Raw genomic sequence first — 26,483 nt, forward strand, 5'->3', positions numbered from 1 at the left:
AAATCTTTTTGATTATCCTGTACTCTTTAGTTCGATATTTATTTCATATTTGATTTTTTTTTTTTTTATAGTAATGCAGTTTTTAGATGCAGTTTTTTGCGCTATGAAACCTTTGGCTCTTTGAGACCAAAGGAGATAGTAGCGCAAAAAGAACTAGTAGGGAAAGTCCTCAACCTTCTTAGTAGGGGGAAGGTTTCGTCTACTAGATTCAAAATAAAATTGGGCTGGCACAATAAGCCTCTTTTGGCTGCGGTGCCCAAAAAGTTCTATGGGGTAGGTCCCATTACGTTTCTAATCCTTATCCTAGAGGCATTTTTTTTTTTTTTTTTTATTAGACGGTAGTTCGGGGAAGGGATTACCTATGCGGTTAGCGTACTGGACTCCCACGCGGAGGTCCCGGGTTCGAATCCAGCTGCTGACTCTTAGATTTTCTCTTCCTAGAAGCTTCTTACAGCTCACTGTCCGGTGATAGACAGTGTTGTCTGTATCGAGAGAACACTGTCCGGAGGCCGGCGGTGCACTGAAAAAAGCTCCGGGCGCCAATAACCTTAGATGTTGACGCGCCTTAATTAAAAAAAAAAAATCGACGATAGCCTAATTATCCCCGTTTTCCATGTAGTGCCTTTAATAGAATTCCCCTAGATAAAGGTTTTCCCCAGAAGAATTCTGGAATTTGTGGAATTGGAGGGGGGGGGGGTTTGGGGGCAAAGTTTCCCCCCTAATTTGACTTTAAATTTAATTTAAAAAAAAATCGTAGGCACGATCACCACAATCACCCTTTACTAGAAGTAAGAGAAAGTAAATAAATGAGCTGTAAATAGCAAAGGACTTACACTTACAGACTTTTAAGGGGTTTATTTTAAGTTATTTACATTACAGTGGAGGGCCCTCCCCCGATCTACAAAGGCCTACCAGGAGGGGGTGTCGCGGTGTAACAGAGGCTGTGTACTGAGTACAAGTACCATACATTGTTTACATACTCTCGTGTGTAACGTTATATTTGGTCACCATAACACGTGTACCTTACAGAGCAATTGGACAACCGTACGGCACGTGTACATTGGCGATTACACGTGTTAACTCCTTTGTTCGCCTAATATTATTGTACTGTCTTGTTATTGTCGGAACAATGAAGCTATAAATTCTAGTTTTTATAATTTATTTTATTTTATTTATTTATTTATCTATCTTTTCTTTTCACTTTCCATTCGTATAGTTGGTGATAAATCACTCCACCTTGGAGGTAAATTGACTTTACAGGTAAAAAAGGAAACAAAATACCAATACAATCTTCTTATATCTATTGGTGGATACATTAGTGTGTTTCTAGCTTGTTTTACAGCCTACAGCCTAGGCTTTATCATTGTCATTAGGAACGGGCCGATTGTGGCTCAGTGCACAGTGTGGGTACTCATGCATTTATTGTTCTTGTATTAAAATAAAACACAAAAAATAAATGTTCTGATCTTTTCTGTAATGTTTGCAGGAAGTTAAGTTCCATTTTGGATTATTTAACTTATTACGTACTGCTTTAGCGGAAGTTTATTTTTTTTTTAGGGCACCGCGGGTTCAATTTTTTGGCAATTTTCTTTGATGCTCTTAATCAAATTCTGCATGCACTTTACCAAGCGATTAGATCTTTTTGGGTTAATCCAAAAATTTTGTGTGTCATAACATTGCGCTCTCCTACAGTAATAATTAAGAACAGTGTACTTTTTCTTGTTAAGGTCCAATCTAAGATCATTGGGGTGCCCGGAGCTTTTTTTTTTTTACACTGCCAGACTCTGCAACTTTATTCTCTTATCATTGACAACGATGCCTATCACCGGCTTGTGAGCTGTAAAATAAAAAAAAAAAAAAGGAAACTTCTAAGGAAAGTAAATCATCTAAAGGCCGACAACTGGATTTCGAACCTGGAATATGGTAAACCACTGAGCTAAATCAACTTAAGTAAGGCGCCACGGTAGCCGAGCGGGTTAAGTGGCGAGACCTGCGAAGCAAATATGCATTGTTGTATAGTGGGTTCGATTCCCGGTCTTGGCTTTGGATTTTATTTAATGGTTAATATGTGAAATTTACAGTAAATTATGTTTGCTAGTCGTCTCCGTCCACGACACCTAATTGCTAGTTGGATGTTAAGCCCCGCCTGAAAAAATAGGCGATTACTTTTTCTTTACTTTACTTTACTAAATCAACTTAAGACAATTTCCCTATAATTGTTTTACGTAGGGTAGCACAAAAGTTTGGGAGATCTAAATCCCTCTTTCTTGAATAGAACAAACATTGACTAATCCTTCGACCAATCCTCACCTCGTCTTCGAAGCTCTTGTTTTTTTGATCTCCACACGATCAAGTTGTTTACCTTACGAGGGTCGTTTGAAAAGTCCGTGCAAAGTCAGAGAGATAGCACCACTGGCGCGTATCGAGGTTATGTTTAGTTAGTAGCATCTCTTGGAAGAACACACACCAAGTTTCAGCCAGATCGGTCTATTTCTTTGTGTTTGGCATTCGTTTGAATCGAGAAAGTCGAGCGATTTTCAAAAAATGGACGAAAAAGAATTTCGTGTGTTGATTAAACACTACTTTATGAAAGGCAAAACGCCTCAGGAAACTAAAGAGAAGCTTGATAAACATTATGGTGACTCTGCACCTTCGATTAGAACAGTTTATAAGTGGTTTCAAAATTTTCGGAATGGCCATATAGGAACAAGTGACGCTGAACGTTCTGGACGCCCTGTTGAGGTTACTACTCCAGAAATCATTGATAAAATCCATGATATGGTGATGAATGACAGAAGAGTGAAGGTGCGTGAGATTGCTAGTGCTGTGGGCATCTCGAATGAACGGGTACATAATATTTTGCATCAAAATTTGGACATGACAAAGCTATCCGCAAGATGGGTGCCGCGATTGCTCACGCTTGACCAAAAACGAAATCGTGTGAAGTGTTGCAAGGACGGTTTGCAGCTGTTCCAGAAGAATCCGCAGGACTTTAAGCGTCGTTTCGTCACTGTGGATGAAACATGGATACATCACTACACTCCTGAGAATAAAGAACAATCTAAACAATGGGTTACCAAGGGGGAATCTGCGCCAAAAAAGGCGAAGACCGTTCCTTCGGCCGGAAAGATTAAGGCGACTGTCTTTTGGGATTCGCAAGGAATAATCCTCATCGACTATCTGGAAAAGGGTAAAACTATTACAGGTGCATATTATTCATCGTTATTGGACCGTTTGAAAACCGAGCTGCAAGAAAAACGCCCACGATTGGCCCACAAAAAAGTCCTTTTCCATCACGACAACGCACCAGCTCACACCTCAGCAGTTGTGGTCGCAAAATTAATGGAAATAGGGTTCCAACTCGTTTCACATCCCCCCTATTCTCCAGACTTGGCTTCCTCGGACTACTATTTGTTCCCCAATATGAAGAAATGGCTGGCGGGAAAAAGATTTTATTCAAACGAGGAGGTGATTGCAGAAACGAATGGCTATTTTTCAGACTTGGACAAATCCTATTATTCGGAAGGGATCAACAAACTAGAGCAGCGTTGGACGAAGTGTATAAGCCTAAAAGGAGACTATGTTGAAAAATAAAAAAGGTTTACCCCAAAAAATTAAGTAGTTTTTATTTTTGCACGGACTTTTCAAACGACCCTCGTACCTTCAATAATCTTCTCTTTATTCAAAAAAACTAACTAGCAAGAACTATCTTAAATTCAAATATCCAAACGATCCGTTCTTCCCTCAGAACTTTAAACCATCTTCAGCTCCTACTTTCCCAATTAACCCAACCAATCAATCGCTCGTCTTCCATCTAATTTCCCCTTCCTAGTTTCCATTTAGCTGTTCCGGCTTATGGAGACCTCTCTTGAACACTGGACCAAAAGACAAAGCATGTAATGAACAGTTTTCTTAGTAGGGCGTAAAACCTTCCAAAAAAAAAAGAAGCCATTACTTTATCTTTTTTTTTGAAAAACAATTTTTCCAGTGCTTCTCCAGTAATATTTACTCAATACAGGTTGTGAGTTGGCACGCAGAGATAACGGATATCCTTAACAATAAGCGTTCAGTCCCACTAATTGACAGACCAACAGAACATGTCCATTTGTCCGAACTGTCCGATAAATAGATCGCGCTAAATTTAGATTTATAGTTATCTCGTGTAAACAAATGAAATTTCCGGTTTCTATTTACAGTCGTCTGTAAATAGTTCTGCAATATAAAACCTGTAGAATATAAAAGTAAAAGAATACAATTCTTTTATATCTGATCCTGGTTGGACCCCCTATTTTAGCTAATCAGAACCACCAATTTCCGGAAAACTGCTGGGGTCTCTAAATTTCCCTTTCGACGTCTTTGAAGAATTAAAAAAAAAAACAATTCTTCAAGGTCCCCTCCCTATTGGTGGGGCCATGTGAGAAGCGGGTTTAGTTTCATTTGACCGTCCCAAGTTCAGTATGTTTGGAACTCCAGTAAACTAGTTCTCTCTCCAGTCAGTCCTCCTCCCACACTATCTATTTTGATTTCGTGGGCGTAACTAACCAATCCTTTCACTTTTAATTATCGCCTTTCTCTCCATATTTATTCTATTTTTAGATTGTTTTTATTTTATTTATTTTTTATTGCAAAATAGGAGCTCATTTTGTTTCTCTTCTTTTTTTTTTGCTCCTAATAACAGGAAGTGTTGCTAATGGTGCCAAATTTTCGAAATTACGAATTAAACGGAAATTGACGTCATACTAAACTTTACAAAAAAAAAAAAAAATATGCGTAGTTTGTAGTAAGTTACCGTTTTAAGTGCAATTTCAATACTGCAATCGATTTTTCAAATTTCCTGACATTCTTGTCACAATAATAATAATTCTTACAAAGTTTGTCTAGAGTTATATAGATATGTGCGAGAGAACACTATTCGGTGGCCGGCATTGCCCTGGGGAAAAAGCTTCAGGCACTAATGACTTCAGATGTTGTTGCGCCTTACAGTTTTTTGGGGGGAAAATATAAGTTTTCCAATTTTTCACTTTCTTTTAAATTTATTTAAAGCTGCATGAAAACTTGTTTTTCTAAATCAATAAATCGTAAAATTGTGTTTAATTTTAGTGCAATGTTATTAATCAAAGTTTAAATGACTATTTGTCAAAGGACTAGCTAATTTATCTTTATTGTTAAAAGATTTAGATCGATATGGTTAGTTGGAATCTCTCCTCCTAATAATAGTGACACGTGCAGAGTCTGGTTGTATACCTTAGGGCTTGTCTCTGTCAGAGATTTGTAAACTCTGTCCCTCCCCCCCCACGTCCCTTGCCTATCTATTTTAACTTCACCTTAAGCCCTTTCTATTGTTACAGCCCACGCACTTTACTAGACATATTGTATACTTTATATACTCTATGAAGAACATCCAAAAACTGTTTGGAACACCTCCTTCTTCTTATTGGGCAATACATATAGATTCATTATGACCAATCACGTGGTTTCTTTTGTAGCATACGGTTGGATTCTATCGCGCATTGGATTAGGAAAATGGAAGTCTAGTCTGGTAATTCAATATCAGTTGTGGTTAACACTTCGTGTAGAGTATCTGATTCAGGAAATTGCCAGTGTTCTTAAACTTAGCGGAAAGGTTATGGATGGAAAATAAGCTGATCCAAAATCAATTGCAGAATTGATGGATTGAAAAAAAAATTCAGTTTATTTACACAATATTAAGAATCATTCTTCACTATTCAATAAAGATCTAATGTATTGATCTTCAGTCAGATCTTTGGGCAGTTCGTGTTCATTTGTTACAGCTAGAACATTGGCTGACCATTTCAATAGTAATTCCACTGAATCAGTATGTCTGCACTTGCATGCATAATGCAACGGTGTAAATCCATTATTGTCTTTGATGTCCACTTTGGCTCCATTTTCTAGCAGATATTCACAAATTTTTGTCTGTCCTTCAATTACTGACCAATGTAATAAGGTTAACATTTCACCATCCGCCATATTTACCTGTGGGCACAATTTAAAATATATATACGTCATGTTTCTTCCAACAAAACGTCTGGAAAAGGAGTATTTACTGGAAAAACCAAAAATTGAAAATCAGCACGATAACTGTAACTTCCGCTTGCTGTAATGGTATCCTAAGAGAATTTAAAAAACAGTTTTGTCTTTGAAATGTCTGCTGGGTAATATCTTTGACTTCATCCGGTCGTAGCATGCACATTTTTTTTTTTGTATTCCTAACAGGGTTTTGTACTTGCATCCATCATTAGAGGTAGATTAATAAACCAGTTAATGAGACCTTACTCAATTACCAAGTGTAGTGCAAGACGGAAACGTAGATTAGATTAGATTAGATTAAATTAGGGCGGCCTCAAGGCCTATGCCACTGCGACCCCTTTGGATCTATTGTGGCTCCCCGACTTTAGAGCTCACCCTCCAGACCCGTCCGTTTAATTAGACTCTTAATTCTGGAGAGTGACTCCTGGGTAAAGCTCTCCGGCCTTGGTTTTTCCTCCCCGAGAAGTAACATCCTTAGCCATACAAGCCCCTCACACTGACACAACACGTGCAGTGCAGTTTCCTCTTCTTCCTGGCAGAACCTACAAAGGCTGTCATCTGCCAGGCCCATGCGATGCATGTGTTTTCTGAGTGTGCAGTGGCCAGTTAATAAGCCTACAATTATCCTTATAGCCACCCGGCCTTGACGGATTAATTCTGCAGTCAGCCTCGGCAAATAGCCTCTGATGAACTCCTTCGCCTGTCTCTGTCCAGTGGTGGCGAGCCACCACTCCTGAGACGTACTCTGCACCCACAAATTAATGGCCGCAGTCTTGACACACTTCGAAACCCCAAAACAGGGCTCCGGGCCAACGAAGTGTCCCGCAGAGCCTTCCCGGGCCAATAAATCTGCCACTTCGTTTCCTTTATATCCTGAATGACCAGGTACCCAAACCAGAAAGACCGTATTTTGGTCACTAATTTCCTTCAGGGCACCCAGACAGTCCCAGACCAGCCTTGAGTTGACCTGGTAGGAACTAATTGCCCGTAGAGCAGCCTGACTATCCGAGAAAATTACGACCTTGGAGTTAATAATTCCTCGCCCTTTAATCTCGGTAGTGCAGAACCTAATTGCAGCTAGCTCAGCTTGAAAAACTGTAGCTAGTTTTCCTAGGCTAACCGAAAAGCTACATTTCGGCTTCACCCCGTACACTCCTGCTCCTACGCCCTCTCCCATCTTGGAGCCATCCGTGTACCACATCGAATCTCCCATAACTGGGGGTCCACGTCTCCAAGCCTCCAGGTCTCCAATACAGACTTTGAAAGGCTTGTCGAAGACGGAAACGTAAGCGAAGTAGAAAACTCTACGCCAAAGTGATTAATCTAAACCTCTAGTGATGGAAGAATGTCTGCAACCCGATCAGGTGTACAATAAATTCGATGCTTTTTAAAACCAACGCTCCATATTGTACTTCCGGTGCGCCAAACTCATAGTGCACTTATAGACAGTTTACCTAGGCGCCACGGTAGCCGAGCGGTTAAGAGGCGAGTCCTACAAAGCTAATATATATTATGGTACAGGGTTCGATTCCCGGTCTTAGGCCTTGGATTTTATTTAATGGTTAATAAAAGAAATTTACAGTAAAGTATGTTTGCTAGTCGCCTCCGTCCACGACACCTAAAAAAAATAGGCAATTTCTTTACTTGGACAGCGTTCCTAATCGCCCCGCGTGCCATTCCATTCTAACTTAGCTGTTGTTATTCTCTGTTATTCCAGTAAGTCCTACAATATGAACAAAAAAATAATTAACAACCTTTTCAATATCTTCATCCAACTGCTTCTTAACAACCTCATAGTTACCATCTCTAATTGCATCAAATAGATCTTCTTCTTCTTCGTCGACTCCAGCATTTCTCCATTCATTAATTCTCGCAGAGTTTAGTATAGATGGTGGCCAAACTGTATCGTCTAGTTCGGTTAACATTTCCGCCAATATGTCGTCGTCTGTAAAGTTGAATGTAATATCGTCTGCAACTTCAGCGTTTTCTATCCATTTTGGTCGACTACAAAAAAATAAAGAAAAGGAGGGGGTAATATATCTAGTCGTGAAACACTCAGAAAAATGTAATTATGCTCGTAATACTGACTTAACTATTTATCGATAGAATCACGCTCGTCTTTAATCGATCAAACATTCAGAAGTAGAAATGTAGAAAATCGAATCAGATTTTCGATGTCGAAACTTCATCGAAAATAACATCAGTTTTGTTGCAGCATTGCAGTTCAAAAAATATGGTTTTTATACAAAAAAAACAAGAGATTTTTATGCATGCCTCATTAGGCTGTATAACTATAACTAGGGATTAATTTAGCTAAACTGCAGTACGACCTGCTAGTGAACAATTTTGTAAGCTCTATCCGTTGCTAGAAATTTTATTCATCGTTAGGGGGGACGCACGATTATTGTCCTATTACAGACGATAAGCCTAGCCTGCAAAAAAAGTAGGCGTTAACAAATTTTTCTTCTTTTCTACTTTTGATTGGTTACTTACATTTTAGTTAAATTCTCATAGGCAGTTGTATCATCTGTCCATGCTAATTCCGTTTCCAAATCAACGCTAGACGTCTGCTCGTTTCGTGATGTCTCATCTTCATCTTCACTGTACGTGATAGAGTAAGATTTTAATATTTTTTTTGGAGGTTGTACATTTATCGTAGACATACTTAATATTAATGAAATTAATTTTTACTACGCTAAAACCAATTACAATATTCTACATTTAATAATTGTATTCTACAATTATTAAATGTAAAACATATGTTATTTTTTTTTTTTTTTTTTTTTTTGTATTTCATTTCACTAATAAATAATCAATTAGATTATTTACATAGTTTTTTATTTTTCACTTTCTTCTTAACTTCTTGTCAAAGAAAGTTCATGTGGGTAATCTATTTTTAATATTCCACCGGAAATACGTAAGAGGTATGGCTATTAAATAACGAGACTGATGCTGCTACAGAAGAACTACTATGCATGCGCCAAATCCTAACGACCGACAGCTGTGCAGCGTAAAGCCTTCTCACATGTTTGTAGAGAAATCAGTCTGACCGGAACCGTCGTTTGGGTAAGTGGTGTTAGTTTCGTTTTGCCGAAAACATGATACACATGTAGTAGAGCAACGAATTGTCGTGAAATTTCACATCAAAACTTGGTAAAACCTGCTACTGAAACTTATCTCTTATTAAAAGACGTTTTGAGTGGTTCAAGCGTTTTCAAGATGTCCGAGATGATGACCGCCCGGGTCGCTCTTCCACGTCCAAAACGGATGAAAATATCCGACTATAATTAATCAACATTACTACTGGTGAGGTGCTTGCTCAACTCCGTGAAAAGAGTAAGGAGAAAAACGACCCGATTTGTACAAGAACAAGTCACGGGGTTCTTCTCCATCAAGACAACGCGCCAGCTCACACTGCATTGTCTGTCAAGACGTTTCTAGCCAAGTACTACATCCCAGTTTTAGGCCACATCCGCCTTATTCGCCTGACCTGGCCCCACGTGACTTTTATCTGTTCCCTAAAGTCAAAGTCTGCATTAAAAGGAACACGATTTCAGTCCGTTGAAACTGAGTGAAATTAAAAGCGGCACGCTTCATGCAGGAGCTCACAGAAAAAAAAGACTTCCAGCACCGTTTCGAACAATGGTAAATTCGCATGGAGCTTTGTAGGTATAGGGGAGGGGTGTATATTGAAGGTGATAATAATTAAATATGTATAAATTTAAAAAATATGTTTTACAACAATAGTCTGGTTATTTAATAGCCATACCTCGTATTATGAATTATCCTTATTATGGTAAAACAGGTTATTTTTTTTGTACCAAACAGGTCTGTACAGGTCTGGTTTTGCCCATTATTATTAGAGTGTGTATGTACGTGTGTTACGAAAAAGAAAACTCAAAAAAACGCCGAGTTTTTTTAAATTTGACATGGTTTACTACCACCATGGGAGCCAATTACAATCTTTAAAAATTGAAACAGCCTGTACCGGAAGTACCATTTTCTTGAATAGATTTATTCAGTTTTTTTTGTGGGGGGGGGCAGTTTAATTGCGGAAGTGCAGGCATTTCAGTGTGATTTATGATTTTGGTTAAGAATTGAATATGATTATTAAAGTTTCGAGAAAGTTTGTGTGTCTTTTTGGGAATAAAAGTAAGAGGAAGTCATGCGAGTGGTCACATTGTAATTTTGTATGTTCCTGTTGCTGAAAGATTACTTGATGTAAACAAAACATGGTTGAATTTATTTCTTTTATTATATCTCTTCTTTATATTATGGTCCATAATGGTCAATAGTTCCTTTCAGAACTACAACTACTCGTAGTTGGGAAGTGTTATTAGCGAATTGAGTGAATTGATGAAAGCATTGAAGGGGGGGACGAACTGTCATTCTACGAGAATAAATAACTGCACGAAAGATCTCCCCAGTGTCTGGATAGACTCTGCCCGAAGTACTAGCTTTTCTTGGTGAGCTTGATTATAACGACAATGCGTACCTAGGGGTAAGTTACCTCTTGTTCGTGTGCATGTTTTTATTTTTTTTTCTTTTAACGTAGTTATCGCGTTATCAGCAGCATTGATAATAAACATCTTTCATAATCAGAGTGGGAGAAGTTACCCCAGTGGTAACACTGCAACAATATTTCCACTATGTAGTCATAGAGGAGATCGCGAAGCCACTGTCTTTAAAAGTGTTAACCGGAAAGTATCCTGGAAAAAAGATGTTATACCTGTGGATTAAATTGGAATTTCCTGTTAGTATTTGAGCTACTTGTCCTGACGTCAGGAAAGTTGTGAAAGATTTGATTGGTGACTGGGTAGAGCGAAGCATTTTAGACTGAATCCCAGTATTCCATGATGTCATAAGACTCCCCCCCCACAAAGGGCTTTAATGTACTTAGATAAATAAGTCTCTTGTTGTCTAGAGTGAGTTTTGATCAGTGGTCGCATGGATCTGTTGAGTTTTTTTCTCTTATATAGATTATGAGGATTTAAAGTAAGTCTCCTCTCAAGATCGTAGTTTAATGTAAAACCTATAGAAGAGATACAATTCATATACAATAAGTATTTTAACCACAAAACGGATACTTCCGGTAAAAATTCTTAATTGAATATAAGATAAATCGAAAGTACGATAAATCGAAAGTACGATAAATCGAAAGTACGATAAATCGAAAGTACGATAAATCGAAAATACGATAAATCGAATTACATCTCGCTATCTAGTAGTAGTAACAGAAAGTAAAATTGTATAAAGAAATTTCCTGTTCTGTTTCTTAGCAGAGTTTTAATTATTTACGATTGAGTTTCGAAACCATAAATGTCAATCATAATGTTGTAATTGAATGATACAGATCTTTTTTTTTAATAAATCATTTAAGATAAATCTATAATCTTATAATTTATTATTTATTTCGAAACATTTCTGCTACCGCCGCTATTATTATTTAATTTAGGTCAATCGATTCTGCCAGTTATTACGCTGACGTCTCCAGTTACTGCATTTATTCAATGGCCTCCTACAATTTTACTCTGATTTACTACTACCGTTAGTATTGTATTAATTCTCTTCATTTTTTATTAATGAATTAATCAGGTCATTGTCAATTTTTTTTTTTAATGAATGAAACTGCTGCACTCAAATACTCTGTTATTAATGTTATCCCGTAAATAGCGTCTTATTTTAATAACTACTGAAATTTACAACTGCAGCCGCAATTATTGCCTGTGCAACAAGTTAATCAAATGTGACATCAGAAGAGTTACGTACCACTCATCTGGTGGCTCTCCACTGATTGAACTGCATCGCCGAGTAAATCGACAGTGGAGGTGGACGGTCGGGAAAGATAAAAAGCAAGAGTGAAACTTGAAGAATCGGGCAGAGATTAGGGTCTTGTATAAAAGGTACTTTGTACTAAGCGGTGTCACCATAAAAATTTAAACATACAGGGTGTTCTCATTTTAAGACGGCTCGAAATGCATTTCATGCTTAAACGGTTGATCTGAGCAAAAAAATGGTAGAGGTAAAATTTGTTGCCCGTCACCTCTAGTTTCAGAATATGTGACTTGATTTTAGATTCCTGCCCGCATACGAGGTTGACGCGCGTCCAAAAGTGAGCGTTCGCAGTTGACCCCCATTTTCATATATTGTACATAGTTTAAAAGAGTATAAAAAAGTTATAAAAGAAACCGGAAACCGCAATACGTTATCTTTAAAATTAAAGGTGCTAGGCCCTCTCTCCTAAACTCTCCCAAAATTACCAAATAATTATTAAACCTTCTTGTTTGTAACAGATGTAAAATTATTTTTATTAGCCATTTTGTGTATGCTTGAGAACATTTAAAGCTCATTAACATTTGATTTTTCTTAGAAAATCACCCGGAAAACTACTTATTTCCCGATTTATTAAGAAAAACACTAGATTTACTGCCTTCGCAATATTTTCAGAAGAAAGGGGATGAAAAAATACATAAAAATGACCTATCGCGTGCTCTTCTTTCTCTTTGATAACAAGTTGAAAAATTGAAATATGATTAATAAATATCCAGATTTTGAAATGGCCTAGCACCTTTAATTTTGAAGATATCGAATTGCGGTTTCCGGTTTCTTTCATAACTTTTTATGCTCTTTAAAACTGTGTATAAGAAAATGGGGGTCAACTGCGAACCCTCACTTTTGGCCGCGCGTCAGCCGCATATGCGGGCAGAAATCTAAAGTCAAGTCACATATTTTGAAACTAGAGGTGACGGACAACAAATTTTTCCTCTACCTTTATTTCGCTCAGATCAACCGTTTAAGCATGAAATGCATTTCGAGCCGTCTTAAAATGGAACACCCTGTATATAATTCTTGTAAAGTTCGTAGTATTTTTCTATACTTTAATGCTACTGTTACCAATACAAGGGCACTACAGTCCCCTTTCCAGGGTTCTAGCCTCCTCCTATAACTTCCACCATCTTCAGTAACAATTCGACAATCAACTATACTTGCTCACGTGTGGATGTCTTTGCTTGCTCCCAATACGATGATTACACCCTACTTTTTTAGGGAACGTGGACGTCTCTACGAGCATTCCCTAGGAAAATTAGGGTATCGCGAAAGGGGTGAGGGAGGAATTAAATAAAAAAAGTTTAAATTAAATTAGATCATTTATTTTTCCGATCTTTTTGAGTTCACTCGTGTTGATATGGGAGCAGATTGTTCCCGCTAGAGTCCGCTAATTGTTTTGAGTATATGGGTCCCATAAAAGTGGACATTAAATGTCATTAAAGTAATTGAGGGCAGAATGTTGCGGTTGTTTTGTTTTTGCAACAAAAAACAAACAAAAAATTAATTCGCACAATATGTTAGCAGACTGCGTTGTTGGATCTACAGTAATTATAAATGGAACAACAACAACAACACTAAACAACACTAAACAAAACAATACAAAAAAACAGAGAGTCACTTGTGTGTTGCTCTAATTAATGCAATGCCTACTACATCGCTAAAACTTGCTAATTTTTGTTTTTAATGTTCGGAAGTGGAACAAGCAGCTTCCTGCTCATTAACATTGTGTAGAAAGAGAGAGAGAGAGAGATAAAGAGAAGGCAAATCCACTACTAATTACAGCGGGCAATAAAAAATACATCGTCAAAACAGTATTTTCCACATTTTCTTTTAGACTTTTCTTAATTTAACGCGATGATATACCAAAGAAACAAAAATGACAAAATTCAGCAGCTCCGGAAATACTACAAGTTAAGCACGCAGCTTTACGCTCGTCTCTCCGGAACAGAAATTTATTTGGAACAATGTGCGCGCGCACATCGCACGAAGTTGAAACTTAATATATATCAATTTGGTCCCATTAGGACAAGTGTACATAATACATTTAGAAATAGATTTTATATACTGACCTATATAGCCATTAAGTAAAAAATAAATAAAATATTGCAGTTTTAAAGATCCGGTCAAGCGTACAGACGAGAATCCGTTAGAAATTCATATTTAAAAGAAACGCTATTACCACCGCCATCAGTTCGCCTGCATCTAATAAGTGCATTTCCTTTATTATTTAGTGCACTATAAATATTTGTATATTAGATATTTTATTATTATTATCTAGCTAGATACCAACTATTGCTATCAATTTTAAAACTTCATTACACTATTTTAAAAAGTAGAGCGCACGAAATATCAAAAATAAACTCTCGATTCCTGGCGATTAATCGATTAACCAAATATAGAACTCACGTCTACTGCAAACCGGATGTAAATTAATATACGTAATTAAAATTTGAATATTAGTTTGATTACGTGGTAAATAAGTTACGTCAACAACTGAGATTATTGGAGCCTGGAGTTTTTTTTTATTTTTTCATTGCACTGCCAGTGTTTCGACAGTGTTCTCTCGGTACAGACAACACTGTCCTTGCTGAAGAAGCTCGTAAAGCTTGGATTTGGACCAAAAAAAAAGTCTAGGGTGGTCTTCGAGTTGGGAATCCATTAGGCTAACATATTGTTAGCCCTAATTTCTTTCTTGGGTTTATTTTTTTGGTAATGGGGGTGTTTTTACAATTTTCTAAAAAAAAGATGAAAAAATTAGCTTATTTTCTTTTAACTTGGTAGATAGATTGCAGACAAGTAAGATTACTTCTTTTTGATACACTTTAACCTGGAAAAACTTAATTAAGAACATTGCTCCGGAACTATAAGGATAATTGTAGGCCTATTAACTGGGCCACTGCAGGCTCAGGAAGCACATACATCGCTTGGGTACCTGGCTGATGATAGCCTTTTGTAGGTTCTGTCAGGAAGAAGAGGAGGAAACGGCACTGCACGTGTAGTGTCAGTGTGAGGGGCTGGTCTGGCTAAGGAGGTTACTTCTCGGGGAGGAAAAAAACCCAATGCCTCGAGAGCTTTACCCCAGGAGCACGCTCTCCAGGAATTAAGAGTCTGAACAAAAAGGACAGGGTCTGGAGGCCGCCCTAGTCTAATCTATCTATCTATTGCTCCGGAAGCAAACCTTTAGAATTACGGAAGTCGTGTGAATTTTTTTCGTAATTTTGATAAAAAAATCATTTTCAAAAACCATTCAGACTCCCATAATATAACCATTCCGATGATAGTAAAGCCGTTAGATTCCGGGTAGAAAACTGAAATATGAGTTTAATATAATAAAGAAATGAATCATACAAAAAATAATAAATAAAGAAAACTGAAAGGAAACTCTAATAACTTTCCGGAAGGATTTTTTTCTCAATATCCGCCACCAGGTTACCATTGAAAATAGAAAAAGGAGGATTCTTGGGATCGTAAACCTTTAAATGTAATAAACTGCCATGGAATAAAAAAAAAGAAAAACCTGGCAATTTTCTAGCTGCAAGATGTTACAAAATTTTCAATTCCTTTATTTCCTTTAATTTTTCCTACGGTAGCCTAAAATAAAATATCTCTTCTGGAAAAACAATATGCTCGAAAATGTATTGTGTGTATTGTGGAGGGGGTAAATAATGGTACTAATATTTTTGCTGGAAAATTTAATATCTCCTGTAAGAAGTCGTTTTTTATTTAATTTTTCTTTTTACGAATTTTGTAAGTTTATTTTTATCAATTTGGTGGGTTTCGTTTTTCAAAAAAATCGAATTAGCTTCCCTTTAAAGAGCTATATTGTACAGTGTTACCACCTTTGCAATAATCTCGTGAGAATTATAGCTGAAATTGCGGGTTTAAAAAAAATCGTACCACCGGAAGTGGATTCTCTTGGACGATTTCTCTTTTTAGCTTCCTTTTACCTCTCTTTCTCTTTTGAGAAATTTGCACCTGTAATAATATTATATATGGTGGATAGGGGGACACATTTGAACAGAATTTACATTTTCTGTTTACAGAGTGCGCACAGAATCGTATTATTGAACCTTTTTATTTTGTTTTCTACGACTTTCTTCAAGTCTTCTTAACAGATCTGTATCAGTAAATAGTTGGTACTTTACATACGAGGGTCGTTTGAAAAGTCCGTGCACAGTCAGAGAGATAGCACCACTGGCGCGTATTAGTTAGTAGCATCTCTTGGAAGAACACACACCAAGTTTCAGCCAGATCGGTCTATTTCTTTGTGTTTGGCATTCGTTTGAATCGAGGAAGTCGAGTGATTTTCAAAAAATGGACGAAAAAGAATGTCGTGTGTTGATTAAACACTACTTTATGAAAAGCAAAACGCCTCAGGAGACTAAAGAGAAGCTTGATAAACATTATGGTGACTCTGCACCTTCGATTAGAACAGTTTATAAGTGGTTTCAAAATTTTCGGAGTGGCCATATGGGCACAAGTGACGCTGAACGTTCTGGACGCCCTGTTGAGGTTACTACTCCAGAAATCATTGATAAAATCCATGATATGGTGATGGATGACAGAAGAGTGAAGGTGCGTGAGATTGCTAGTGCTGTGGGCATCTCGAATGAACGGGTACATAATATTTTGCATGAACATTTGGACATGACAAAGCTATCCGCAAGATGGGTGCCGCGATTATTACTTTACTCTGATGAATCTTCCTTCTTCCAGTTATTTCTCTCACTATTACATTACTTTCTCTTTTAAACCACTGAAATCTAATCCAAAAAATCAAGAATGACTCACTCAGTTCGGGATGTTGTATCCGAAGTGATGAGTTTAGGAAGTTTGAACAAAATATTCGGTTTGTTGCGCTTCGGACCATTTTCCTCTTCTCTGTGATTAAACAAAAAAAAAACTCACAAACTTGAAGGTCGGTAGAGCACTGAGATGTTGTCAACTGAGATGTTGAAATGTGTCCCCTCTCCCCAACAATTAGTAAACGTGATAAACTGCATTAATGTCCCCCCAACTGCATTACTACTTAAAAGCGTAGCCATCCAATGGTGATAACTCTTTCCTGTAATTAAAAAAAAAATAAAAACTTGTCAATTGAGAAAAGTTCAATTGCACGATATATTCCAGTAGTTGTGTGTGATGTTGGAAATATTTTTGAAGGGGTTTATTCACAATGCAGGTTGTTGTTGTTGTTTTTGATAAGATTCGCTTGTAGAAGGCGGTCAGCTGATCAGCGTGAAGGTTACTCAGTGGTTACCATTGGTAGTCAGCGAATGTGGTGGTTTTTAAGATAAGCGCCATACGCCCACACATTTCTATCGGAAAGTCATGATACTTATTGCACAATATACTTGGCCACAAGTGCACATTAAACACAACTACTGTATTTTCGTTTGACCGGGGGGGGGGAAGGGAATTGTCTCAGTGTTATTTGTGCAAGTGTGGTTAAGCCAACTGTCTCAAATATTTAGCGTACGTTTTCTAAGTTAATCTTTTGCTTAACTTAACTTTAAATATTAACTGTGCTATTAATCTGCAAAGCATGCTTTTTTTCATGGCCTGGAATTAAATGCTATACACACGATTCTGTGGTGAATCTCTAATTATTATTGATACAAATTACACTAGTTATTATTACTGTGAAACTAGATTCGATTCCCCAGCCTTGAATTTTATTGGGTGGTTAAAATGAGAATTATGTAATATAATAACCAAAAGATTACATTACAGAATATCTGAATGATTCATTTGTTGGTCCAGTTTAGCCAGTTTTCCCTCGACACAATAGGTTTTCGTCTTAGTTTCAGATCCTCTTCCTCTAAGTCAGGAGTCGCCAAACTTTTTTAATCATGGACCCCTATATAATTTTCTGAAATCTCCATCGACCGCTCCATAAAAGTAATTTTCAGTTAATTAAAAATAAAACTGTACTGTGTTTGTGCATTTATTTTATAATTTTAAACATTTATTTTTATTTTTTACTTTAAATTTTTTATTCAAATTTACCACTGCAACGGTTGTTGCAACAAGCAAATATGGTACCAGATAAAAAAAATAAAATAAAATCACGAGTGGAGAAGGCACCCAGTGGTGTCACTCCAGTAACGTGCTCTTGCTATACTGCTCTCACGATAAGAGTAGATCACGACGAGGCCATCTTCTCTTCAATCTCCTTAGAAGATTACCTGGTAATGTGGAAGAAGATAGGTGTTCTATGAGAGGGTTAGGATGAGCTGCTGTAGAGTGGAATGAAATTTGAGAAAACGAGTGTTAGCAAGATCTTTAATGAAAGGGAGATTTTAAGGTCATTATGGATGGTGAGGTCAGATACATAGAACGGGAGCGTTAAGATGTTTGCGAAGTATTTTCTGACTGTAATGTCTGGAAGCGTAGTGAGTTGGAACGCTTAGTCGATCCGCATACTTCGATGCCGTATGACCCCAAATAGGTCGCAATATCAGTAAACATTTATTAAAGTAATTTTACATTGTGTAACAAATAGTTTTATGAAAAATATTCTTAATGTTGAAATTTAAATACCTTAATATTTATTAAATAATAAGTAATTGTAAATAAGTAAAGTAACTACAAGTATTGCTTCCACAATTAATGAGATGGGCGTGCCTGGTGTTTCTTTGCAAGGTTCCCTATATTGGGTTCGAAATTGTTTTTCCTTAGACCGCCTGGCTCAGGTTTTTCCTGGATCGACCCCCTGCTTTTGTTAAATAGACCCCTTGGGGGTCTTATATAGACCACTTTTTGGCGACCTCTGCTCTAAGTTCTGTAAAGTAATAGAGGCACACTATGTACGAGGGTCGTTTGAAAAGTCCGTGCAAAAATAAAAACTACTTAATTTTTTGGGGTAAACCTTTTTTATTTTTCAACATAGTCTCCTTTTAGGCTTGTACACTTCGTCCAACGCTGCTCTAGTTTGTTGATCCCTTCCGAATAATAGGATTTGTCCAAGTCTGAAAAATAGCCATTGTTTCTGCAATCACCTCCTCGTTTGAATAAAATCTTTTTCCCGCCAGCCATTTCTTCATATTGGGGAACAAATAGTAGTCCGAGGGAGCCAAGTCTGGAGAATAGGGGGGATGTGAAACGAGTTGGAACCCTATTTCCATTAATTTTGCGACCACAACTGCTGAGGTGTGAGCTGGTGCGTTGTCGTGATGGAAAAGGACTGTTTTGTGGGCCAATCGTGGGTGTTTTTCTTGCAGCTCGGTTTTCAAACGGTCCAATAACGATGAATAATATGCACCTGTAATAGTTTTACCCTTTTCCAGATAGTCGATGAGGATTATTCCTTGCGAATCCCAAAAGACAGTCGCCATAATCTTTCCGGCCGAAGGAACGGTCTTCGCCTTTTTTGGCGCAGATTCCCCCTTGGTAACCCATTGTTTAGATTGTACTTTGGTCTCAGGAGTGTAGTGATGTATCCATGTTTCATGCACAGTGACGAAACGACGCTTAAAGTCCTGCGGATTCTTCTGGAACAGCTGCAAACCGTCCTTGCAACACTTCACACGATTTCGTTTTTGGTCAAGCGTGAGCAATCGCGGCACCCATCTTGCGGATAGCTTTGTCATGTCCAAATGTTCATGCAAAATATTATGTACCCGTTCATTTGAGATGCCCACAGCACTAGCAATCTCACGCACCTTCACTCTTCTGTCATCCATCACCATATCATGGATTTTATCAATGATTTCTGGAGTAGTAACCTCAACAGGGCGTCCAGAACGTTCAGTGTCACTTGTGCCCATATGGCCACTCCGAAAATTTTGAAACCACTTATAAACTGTTGTAATCGAAGGTGCAGAGTCACCATAATGTTTATCAAGCTTCTCTTTAGTCTCCTGAGGCGTTTTGCCTTTCATAAAGTAGTGTTTAATCAACACACGAAATTCTTTTTCGTCCATTTTTTGAAAATCACTCGACTTCCTCGGTTCAAACGAATGCCAAACACAAAGAAATAGACCGATCTGGCTGAAACTTGGTGTGTGTTCTTCCAAGAGATGCTACTAACTAAACATAACCTCGATACGCGCCAGTAGTGCTATCTCTCTGACTTTGCACGGACTTTTCAAACGACCCTCGTAATTGCTCTCCTTTTATAGTCTTTATAGTCTGGGACTGATTACATTTTTACATTTTGAATTTTTGAACAAATTTTTGTTAATTACAACTGTAATTATTGAAATAAGAGAAAGTATGAGAGATTTCTCATCAGATTTGTTTATTCACAGGTTAATGACGCGTATCTTATTTATGTAAAAAATAAAGAAAACTTATCTCCTATCTATAAAACCAAACAGATCTATTTTTTTTTTAAATAAAATTATTGACCGTTGTAAGAGATAATAATGTGTAGTACCGGAATCTGTGCTGATGAAGCGATCAGTGTAGCGTGACGTCATTAGAAGATTTGACCCGGATATCCTGTGAACTTACTGTGCACATACAGACAGACATACACACTCATGTACTCATGCAAGATATATAGACTTAATAAGAACATACGCGCGCACACGTGGCTTCTGACTACATATATATATATATATATATATATATCCAACAGTGGCTCTTTAAGTCGGCGCTGTAATGGTGTAAATATATACGTATATATTCTTGCGGGTCGCTTATTAACACACCACTCTTAACTACAGACAGCTACTCCATTGTCCTACATCTTTTCATCCTTTCTACATTTTATCTTCTAGCTAGCAAATTCAAGATCTTTCATTACAAATTAATCTAAAAAGTGATGATTCAGTTGATTATGATCTTTAATTTACCCATGGAAGAAAATATTGCATATTCAGTGGTGATTAAAACTTTTAATCCATGGCCTTTATGATGGTCGACAATTTCTGTGGGCCTCCATGATAGTTTTGAAAAAATAAAAAAATAAAAAATTCAACATCATTTTATGAACAATTTATACATTATATATGTAAATAAGAAGCCACGACATGGTAGACGAGCGGTTATAGGCTAGACCCGCAAAGCTAAGATGTATTGCGGTACTAGTCTATATTCCCAATGGTTAATATGAGAAACTTGTAGTAAAGTACGTTAGGCTAGACCCGCAAAGCTAAGATGTATTGCGGTACTAGTCTATATTCCCAATGGTTAATATGAGAAACTTGTAGTAAAGTACGTTAGGCTAGACCCGCAAAGCTTAGATGTATTGCGGTACTAGTCTATATTCCTCCGCCTAGGTTTTGAATTTCATTTAATTCTTTTATAAAAGGAAGTTATAGTTTGTTTGTTAGTCGCGTCTGTTCACGACACCTAATTGTCTGAAAAAGTTGGCATTACTTTACTTTTAAAACTTTTCATTTGGAATGGATTTTTCACTTTTTTCGAGTTTTTAGTCAGGAGTCGAACCCTTCGAACCCTGGTTGTACGTCTTTTTGACATCAACGTGCTTTTCTTTTCTCTAAGTTAATCCCTTCCCAGTTTTAATAATATTTATTTTTGTTTCAGGTAAGTTGGTTGCACTGTACAAATTCAGTTAAAGTAAGGTAAGATTATAATAATGAAGAATTACATCAAGCAAACATGTGTAAACGCGTGTCGGATTGATTAGGTCGATATCTAGTCATTTCAAACACTGGCCTTGGATTTTATTATTTATTTATTTATTTAAAAAAAAGTTACATACCTCAGCTCTCCACCAACTGTAGATCTTATCAGCAGCAGTCGTATAACTGTATTGGTGGTGGCTATGTGTTAATGTTGAGGAGGCCTTTTATAATATTTGTGAGAATCAATCGTATTACTCAAATTCAGTTTTGGATGAATATATGTCCACCGGAAGTAAACCAAAATAGAACTTATTTTTTTTATATATGTATTTATAAAGTTCTTTTCGTAATTTGCCAAAGGATTTAACCTGGGACTTAACTTTTGCTTAACAAATATCTTTTGTATCATCGACCTGTTTCGGACTTTTATTCAACATTAGAGATTGATCTATCAGTTTGATGTAGAGAACTTAACTACGACTGTTTCCGGCTTATGCTATACACTTGCAAAGATGGTCATCCTCAGAAGAAGTGTTTCCGTTTGACTTAGTGACAATGAAAATTATCAGTTCTACCAATCAAATACGCTTGTCAACTTGTAAGATATCCGGTATATTCTCTCACACGATTGTCTCTTAAACTTTTTAAGGATATAACCCAAATATGAGATTTGAAATCTTAACGATTTCTCTTTTTTGTGTTTTATAGGACTCATACTTTCGACACCTAAGGCCAATTTATAAAAAAAAAAAAAACATCTTTTTCGAACTCAGCCGATGACCTTAAAAAACGGAAGGAAGAAGGATGACGTAACATCTCACTTAAAATCCCATTTCATGAGAAAAAGTTGCAAATCGAAAGAGTTTTAAATGTCGCTGATCTAAATCTGTCGTCGTACCTGTGGTCCTGATTACGGGAGAATTTGACTTTAACTGTTTCCGTTTGGAACTAGACTTATAAAATCAGTACCATTACTAAGTACAGTGGTGGTGATAACTATTCAGGAACTATAATTGCAGCCTAATTCTGAACTACGTACTTCAAGAGACAGTCTTGTTTGTGGATTTTCTTTTCTCACCATGATCTTGAGTTTTTTGGTAGAACTCAATATTGACAATTCCTCTACGACTGGAAGTCAAAAGAAACACTTCTATGTCGAAAGATGGCCATTTTTTTTAATTCAAATTTGTATGCATAACTAAATGTAACTTGTCTACAATTTTTTGTTCACGACAGCTAAATCTTTGTTTGTTTGATTTTAAATCAGCTGTCACTCAGTTGTCTTTTGCTCCTATGTTTTCTTATTTCTTGTTGTCTAGATTGTCTTGAAAGATTCCTTTGTCTAGCCGTTTATCCTAGCTAGGTTCTAGCTAGTTTCATTGTGTTCTAGTTCAGCTCATTTCCATGGCATTGAGTAATACAGCTGATCTAATTAGAGCAACAAAATAAAAACTCTTCAACTATTTCTGTAATTAGTAATCCGAGAGTAATGCTAAGTTTTCTTAGTTTTTCTTTCTTTCTTTTTTTGTTTTGTTCTTAATTTTTGTTCTTTGTTCTTGTTTTTTAAGAAAAAGTAAGCAATGTTCAAATAAACAATAAGCTATTGTTCTCTCAGCTGTATTGTTAACATAAACAGTTCATTGTTCTATTAGCTACTTTTTTTTTTGTACTTATTTCGACAAATCCTGAGTTTAAACAAATCCTTTAACCGGAAATATCTATTTAATGAGCAAATTTAAGTGAGAGGAAGTCAGCTGAGTGTTCACAACGGATTAATATTTTTCTCTCTTCAAGGATAACTCACTCTATTGAGTTTAGAAAGTACAGAGTAAGGTTAGAAATATTACAAGTCTCTCCTTCCCAATTATCATAATTTAAATTTCAAAGAAAGTTGGGAATAATTATGTTATCAAAAGTTATCGGTCCCTATTAACATGTATATACATGCATGTATATGACACAATTCAAGGGGTCACGTTTAATTGAAAACTTTGTATATAAGCTTGAATGAAACTTCACGTACTTTGGATGTGTGATTTACCTCAGAGAGAAAGTATAATGGAATTATTATAATAGTTTCTAGTGGTTTTTGTTTTTAGTTAATATTCTGTGCGCATGACGTTTTCCCAATTAACAATTTATGGATAGTGTGACGACATAGTTATTAAAAAGTTGAGTGAACAAGAAGATAGTACTGTGGAGGGGGAAAAGATAGATGTTTTGAAGAGGTGCTGCTGGTAAATCATGTTTTATTTTAAAAGGCTGTTTGTTCTTAGCAATCATATGGTTAGTGGCGTAGATTTCTAGATTGTAAAAATGGATGGATTGAATAATCGATGATTAGGGAAAAGTGATTGGCTTTAGTAGTTTGAGTATTGCATTTCCGCACAGAGTTTTCTGGGCTTAAATCCTGCTGCTAGCCTTTAGATTATCTCTTTCTCGGAGCTCACTGTCGCTATAAGTAGCCAGAGTATTGTCTGTAACCAGAGAACATTGTCTGGTGATCGGTACCTCACTTGTAAAAGTATTATGCGCGTTAATAACCTCATCTGGTGATTTGCCTTTATCCAGTTAAGCGGTGGAATTTAGTTTAAAAAAAAAAAAAAAAAAAAAAAAAAAAAACAGTGTGCGGAATTAAAATCAGACAATGACGTGTATACACGTCGAACGCAGGGCAAAAATAACCAAAAAGTTTTACAAACGTCGTAATAGTCACTGCAAGCGACTTTTTTCTGCAATCTCTCTGGGGGGTTTGAGATTACCAGAGCTCATTCTGTGCTCATTCCAAAATCTTGCACCGCTTCACGTATGCATTGCCTCTAGTTAACTAGGGACGCAAAAGCTTTTACAAGGAATAGAAAAGAGCTTTTTGAATTCTGTGCAAAATGAAATCATGCTCGTACTGAGAGGTCTGAATCTCTATCTAAAAGGTAAAAAATGGGCATTGCACAAGGGGTTGAGAGCTTTTATTTGTGTGCGTAATTCCCCAATCTCTAATGCGGAGACCAAACATGTACCAACCACTTAACATTTGGCTGGCTCCCTCCAACCCTCTCCGTATAAGATTCGTGGCAGTTCTATTGGTAAGATAAAGGGAACATCCCACCAAATAATATTCTTATTGTATTTTATTAAAATTTCGAGTTTTTGTAGTGATTGGCAATTTTATATTTTTCACAACGAGTATACAAGTCGAACGTACCGTAACAGAGATTTGATTTGACGTGTATACACGTCAAACACGCTTAACTGGTAATTCACCCCCCACCCACCATTATAAAATACAACTCCTGCAAAAATTGGTTTTAGTAAAGCGCTATTTCCGGTGGCTAATTTTGTCTATAAACCCTTTATTATCAGGTTCGATAGCAGCTTCTAAACGAAATATCTAATTCCTACTTCCTACATTTTTTTTCAAAACTTTTTGAGAGTGCTGATCACAAATTACACATGCAGATCAATTTGAAATAAAAAAATTTGGTGTGGAGGGGAGGGGATATTTCCGGTGTGAATTTTTCAGTAAAAAATTTAATCAACGATCGCGACACTTCCGGTTATTTCCCAGTACAGCAAAAGACGAGCGAAAAAAAAAATGGGTCAAAGTGTTAATAGCTTTTCATTGTTTGGTTCTTTGTTGATATTATTTCCTCTGGGTTCAAAGCTAGGGTTCATACCCATTAATAATGCATCCTAATCAGCTAAGCAAACAGCTGATCCTAGAGTAGCTACAGTTTTTTTTTTATAGCAACCATCTTCATAGTATTTTGTACCTAACGTCATAAATAATGGTCGTAGAAAACGAGATCCATTTATTTCTGCTGGTACGTAAGTTTTGACGAAGATAAATTTAGTTTGGTTAATAAGAAGCTTTTAAAGAAAAATATTGAAGAAAATTCTACAAATAACAAAATATATAATTAGGAAAACATATTTAAAAAGTAATATTTTCTTTGGGCACACGCCAGAAATTATTGTTCCTTATTGTATTGCTTTAAAAGAAAACAAAACACAAAATAACACAAAAAATATCGTACAAAACACAGAACTTAGCTTTGAGTGAGGCTTGTTTTGCTAGTTTTCTAGGACAGATATTGCCAATCTGGTAGTTCTATGTTAAACCTGGGCTATATTGACTATTCTAAAAAAGCGGCGGCATCCCCTCTACCGTCTATGATAATATTTGCAATATATAAATATGTATCCCCAATAGATCGTTATCGCCTCTATGCGTTGCCCTATTTTTTTATGCTGCTTTCATTTTATCTTATTGGTAACCATATTTATGCACTTATGCATAAAATGCACTTATTGACAATTAAACTCCACTCTATCGTCTATATTTCCTTCTACTTCTTATTTTGTACTTCGGCTAACTGCTGTACTCCATCCGGTTCTATATATATAATTAAGCTTTCTATTTTTGCCCGCAATTTTACTCCTTTTTTCCCAAGATTATATTAAATCTTTGTTTATGTAAAAATTATGAGTGGAGTTCGATCATATCAAATTTTCGACTTCGAATTTTTGAACCGGAAATATCTGTTTTTTTGAGCTCCATTAGAGGAAACCAAAATAATAGTGTATTACGTCAAATTAAATGGTATAATGGTCGGCCTGTCTATCTGTAGTGTGGTTTAAACGTATATCTCAGAAATGATTTTTTTTTTTAAATTTACAACTGTTTGTTGGCAGTAAATGTGACTTATTCTATCCAATAAGCTTTTGAATATAATCAACTAACCGGAAGTGACCTTTACTGAATAGATTCTGGAGATTTTTAACGATTTATTACCGGAAAATGGTTACCATTAAAGTGGACATGTTTAATATGGAAGCCATAATTTTTTTTTTTGAACAAAATTTTAAGTTTAAAAAAAAAAAAATTCAATTACGTAAACTGTTGCAAGAGGAAGTGATGTGAATTTTCACATCAAACGTTTAATCATTTCAGTTGTGAAATTTGTCTAATAATTATTTGACAATATATTATTATTTAGGCGCCACGGTAGCTGAGCGGTTATAGGCTAGACCCGCAAAGCTAAGGTGTATTGTTGGTTTAGTGGGTTC

General features: G+C 36.5%; 2 protein-coding genes across 12 annotated transcripts in view; one reads left to right on the top strand and one right to left on the bottom strand.

Annotated features, from left to right (window-relative positions):
- Positions 1 to 26,483, top strand: part of RhoGAP19D (Rho GTPase activating protein at 19D) — a 270,087-nt gene that overhangs the window by 127,417 nt on the left and 116,187 nt on the right. Inside the window, exon 1 of one of the 11 annotated variants that reach the window (XM_074115160.1) lies at positions 10,482 to 10,552. The exons of the other annotated variants lie outside the window; for them this stretch is intronic. The gene's annotated coding sequence lies outside the window, so the exon portion shown is untranslated. Of the gene's footprint in view, positions 1 to 10,481; positions 10,553 to 26,483 lie in introns of those variants that run through there. 11 annotated transcript variants of the gene reach the window in all.
- Positions 5,674 to 8,792, bottom strand: LOC141447514 (myotrophin homolog). The gene is made up of 3 exons (XM_074115151.1): positions 8,545 to 8,792; positions 7,806 to 8,055; positions 5,674 to 5,997 (listed from the first exon to the last, which is right to left on the bottom strand). Exons 1-3 carry the CDS (start codon positions 8,712 to 8,714, stop codon positions 5,713 to 5,715), a joined length of 705 nt encoding a protein of 234 aa, XP_073971252.1. The 5' UTR covers positions 8,715 to 8,792; the 3' UTR covers positions 5,674 to 5,712.

Source organism: Rhodnius prolixus, unplaced genomic scaffold (assembly GCF_049639745.1).
Source record: "Rhodnius prolixus isolate KJV_2025 unplaced genomic scaffold, Rpr scaffold_7, whole genome shotgun sequence".
NCBI lineage: Eukaryota > Metazoa > Arthropoda > Insecta > Hemiptera > Reduviidae > Rhodnius > Rhodnius prolixus.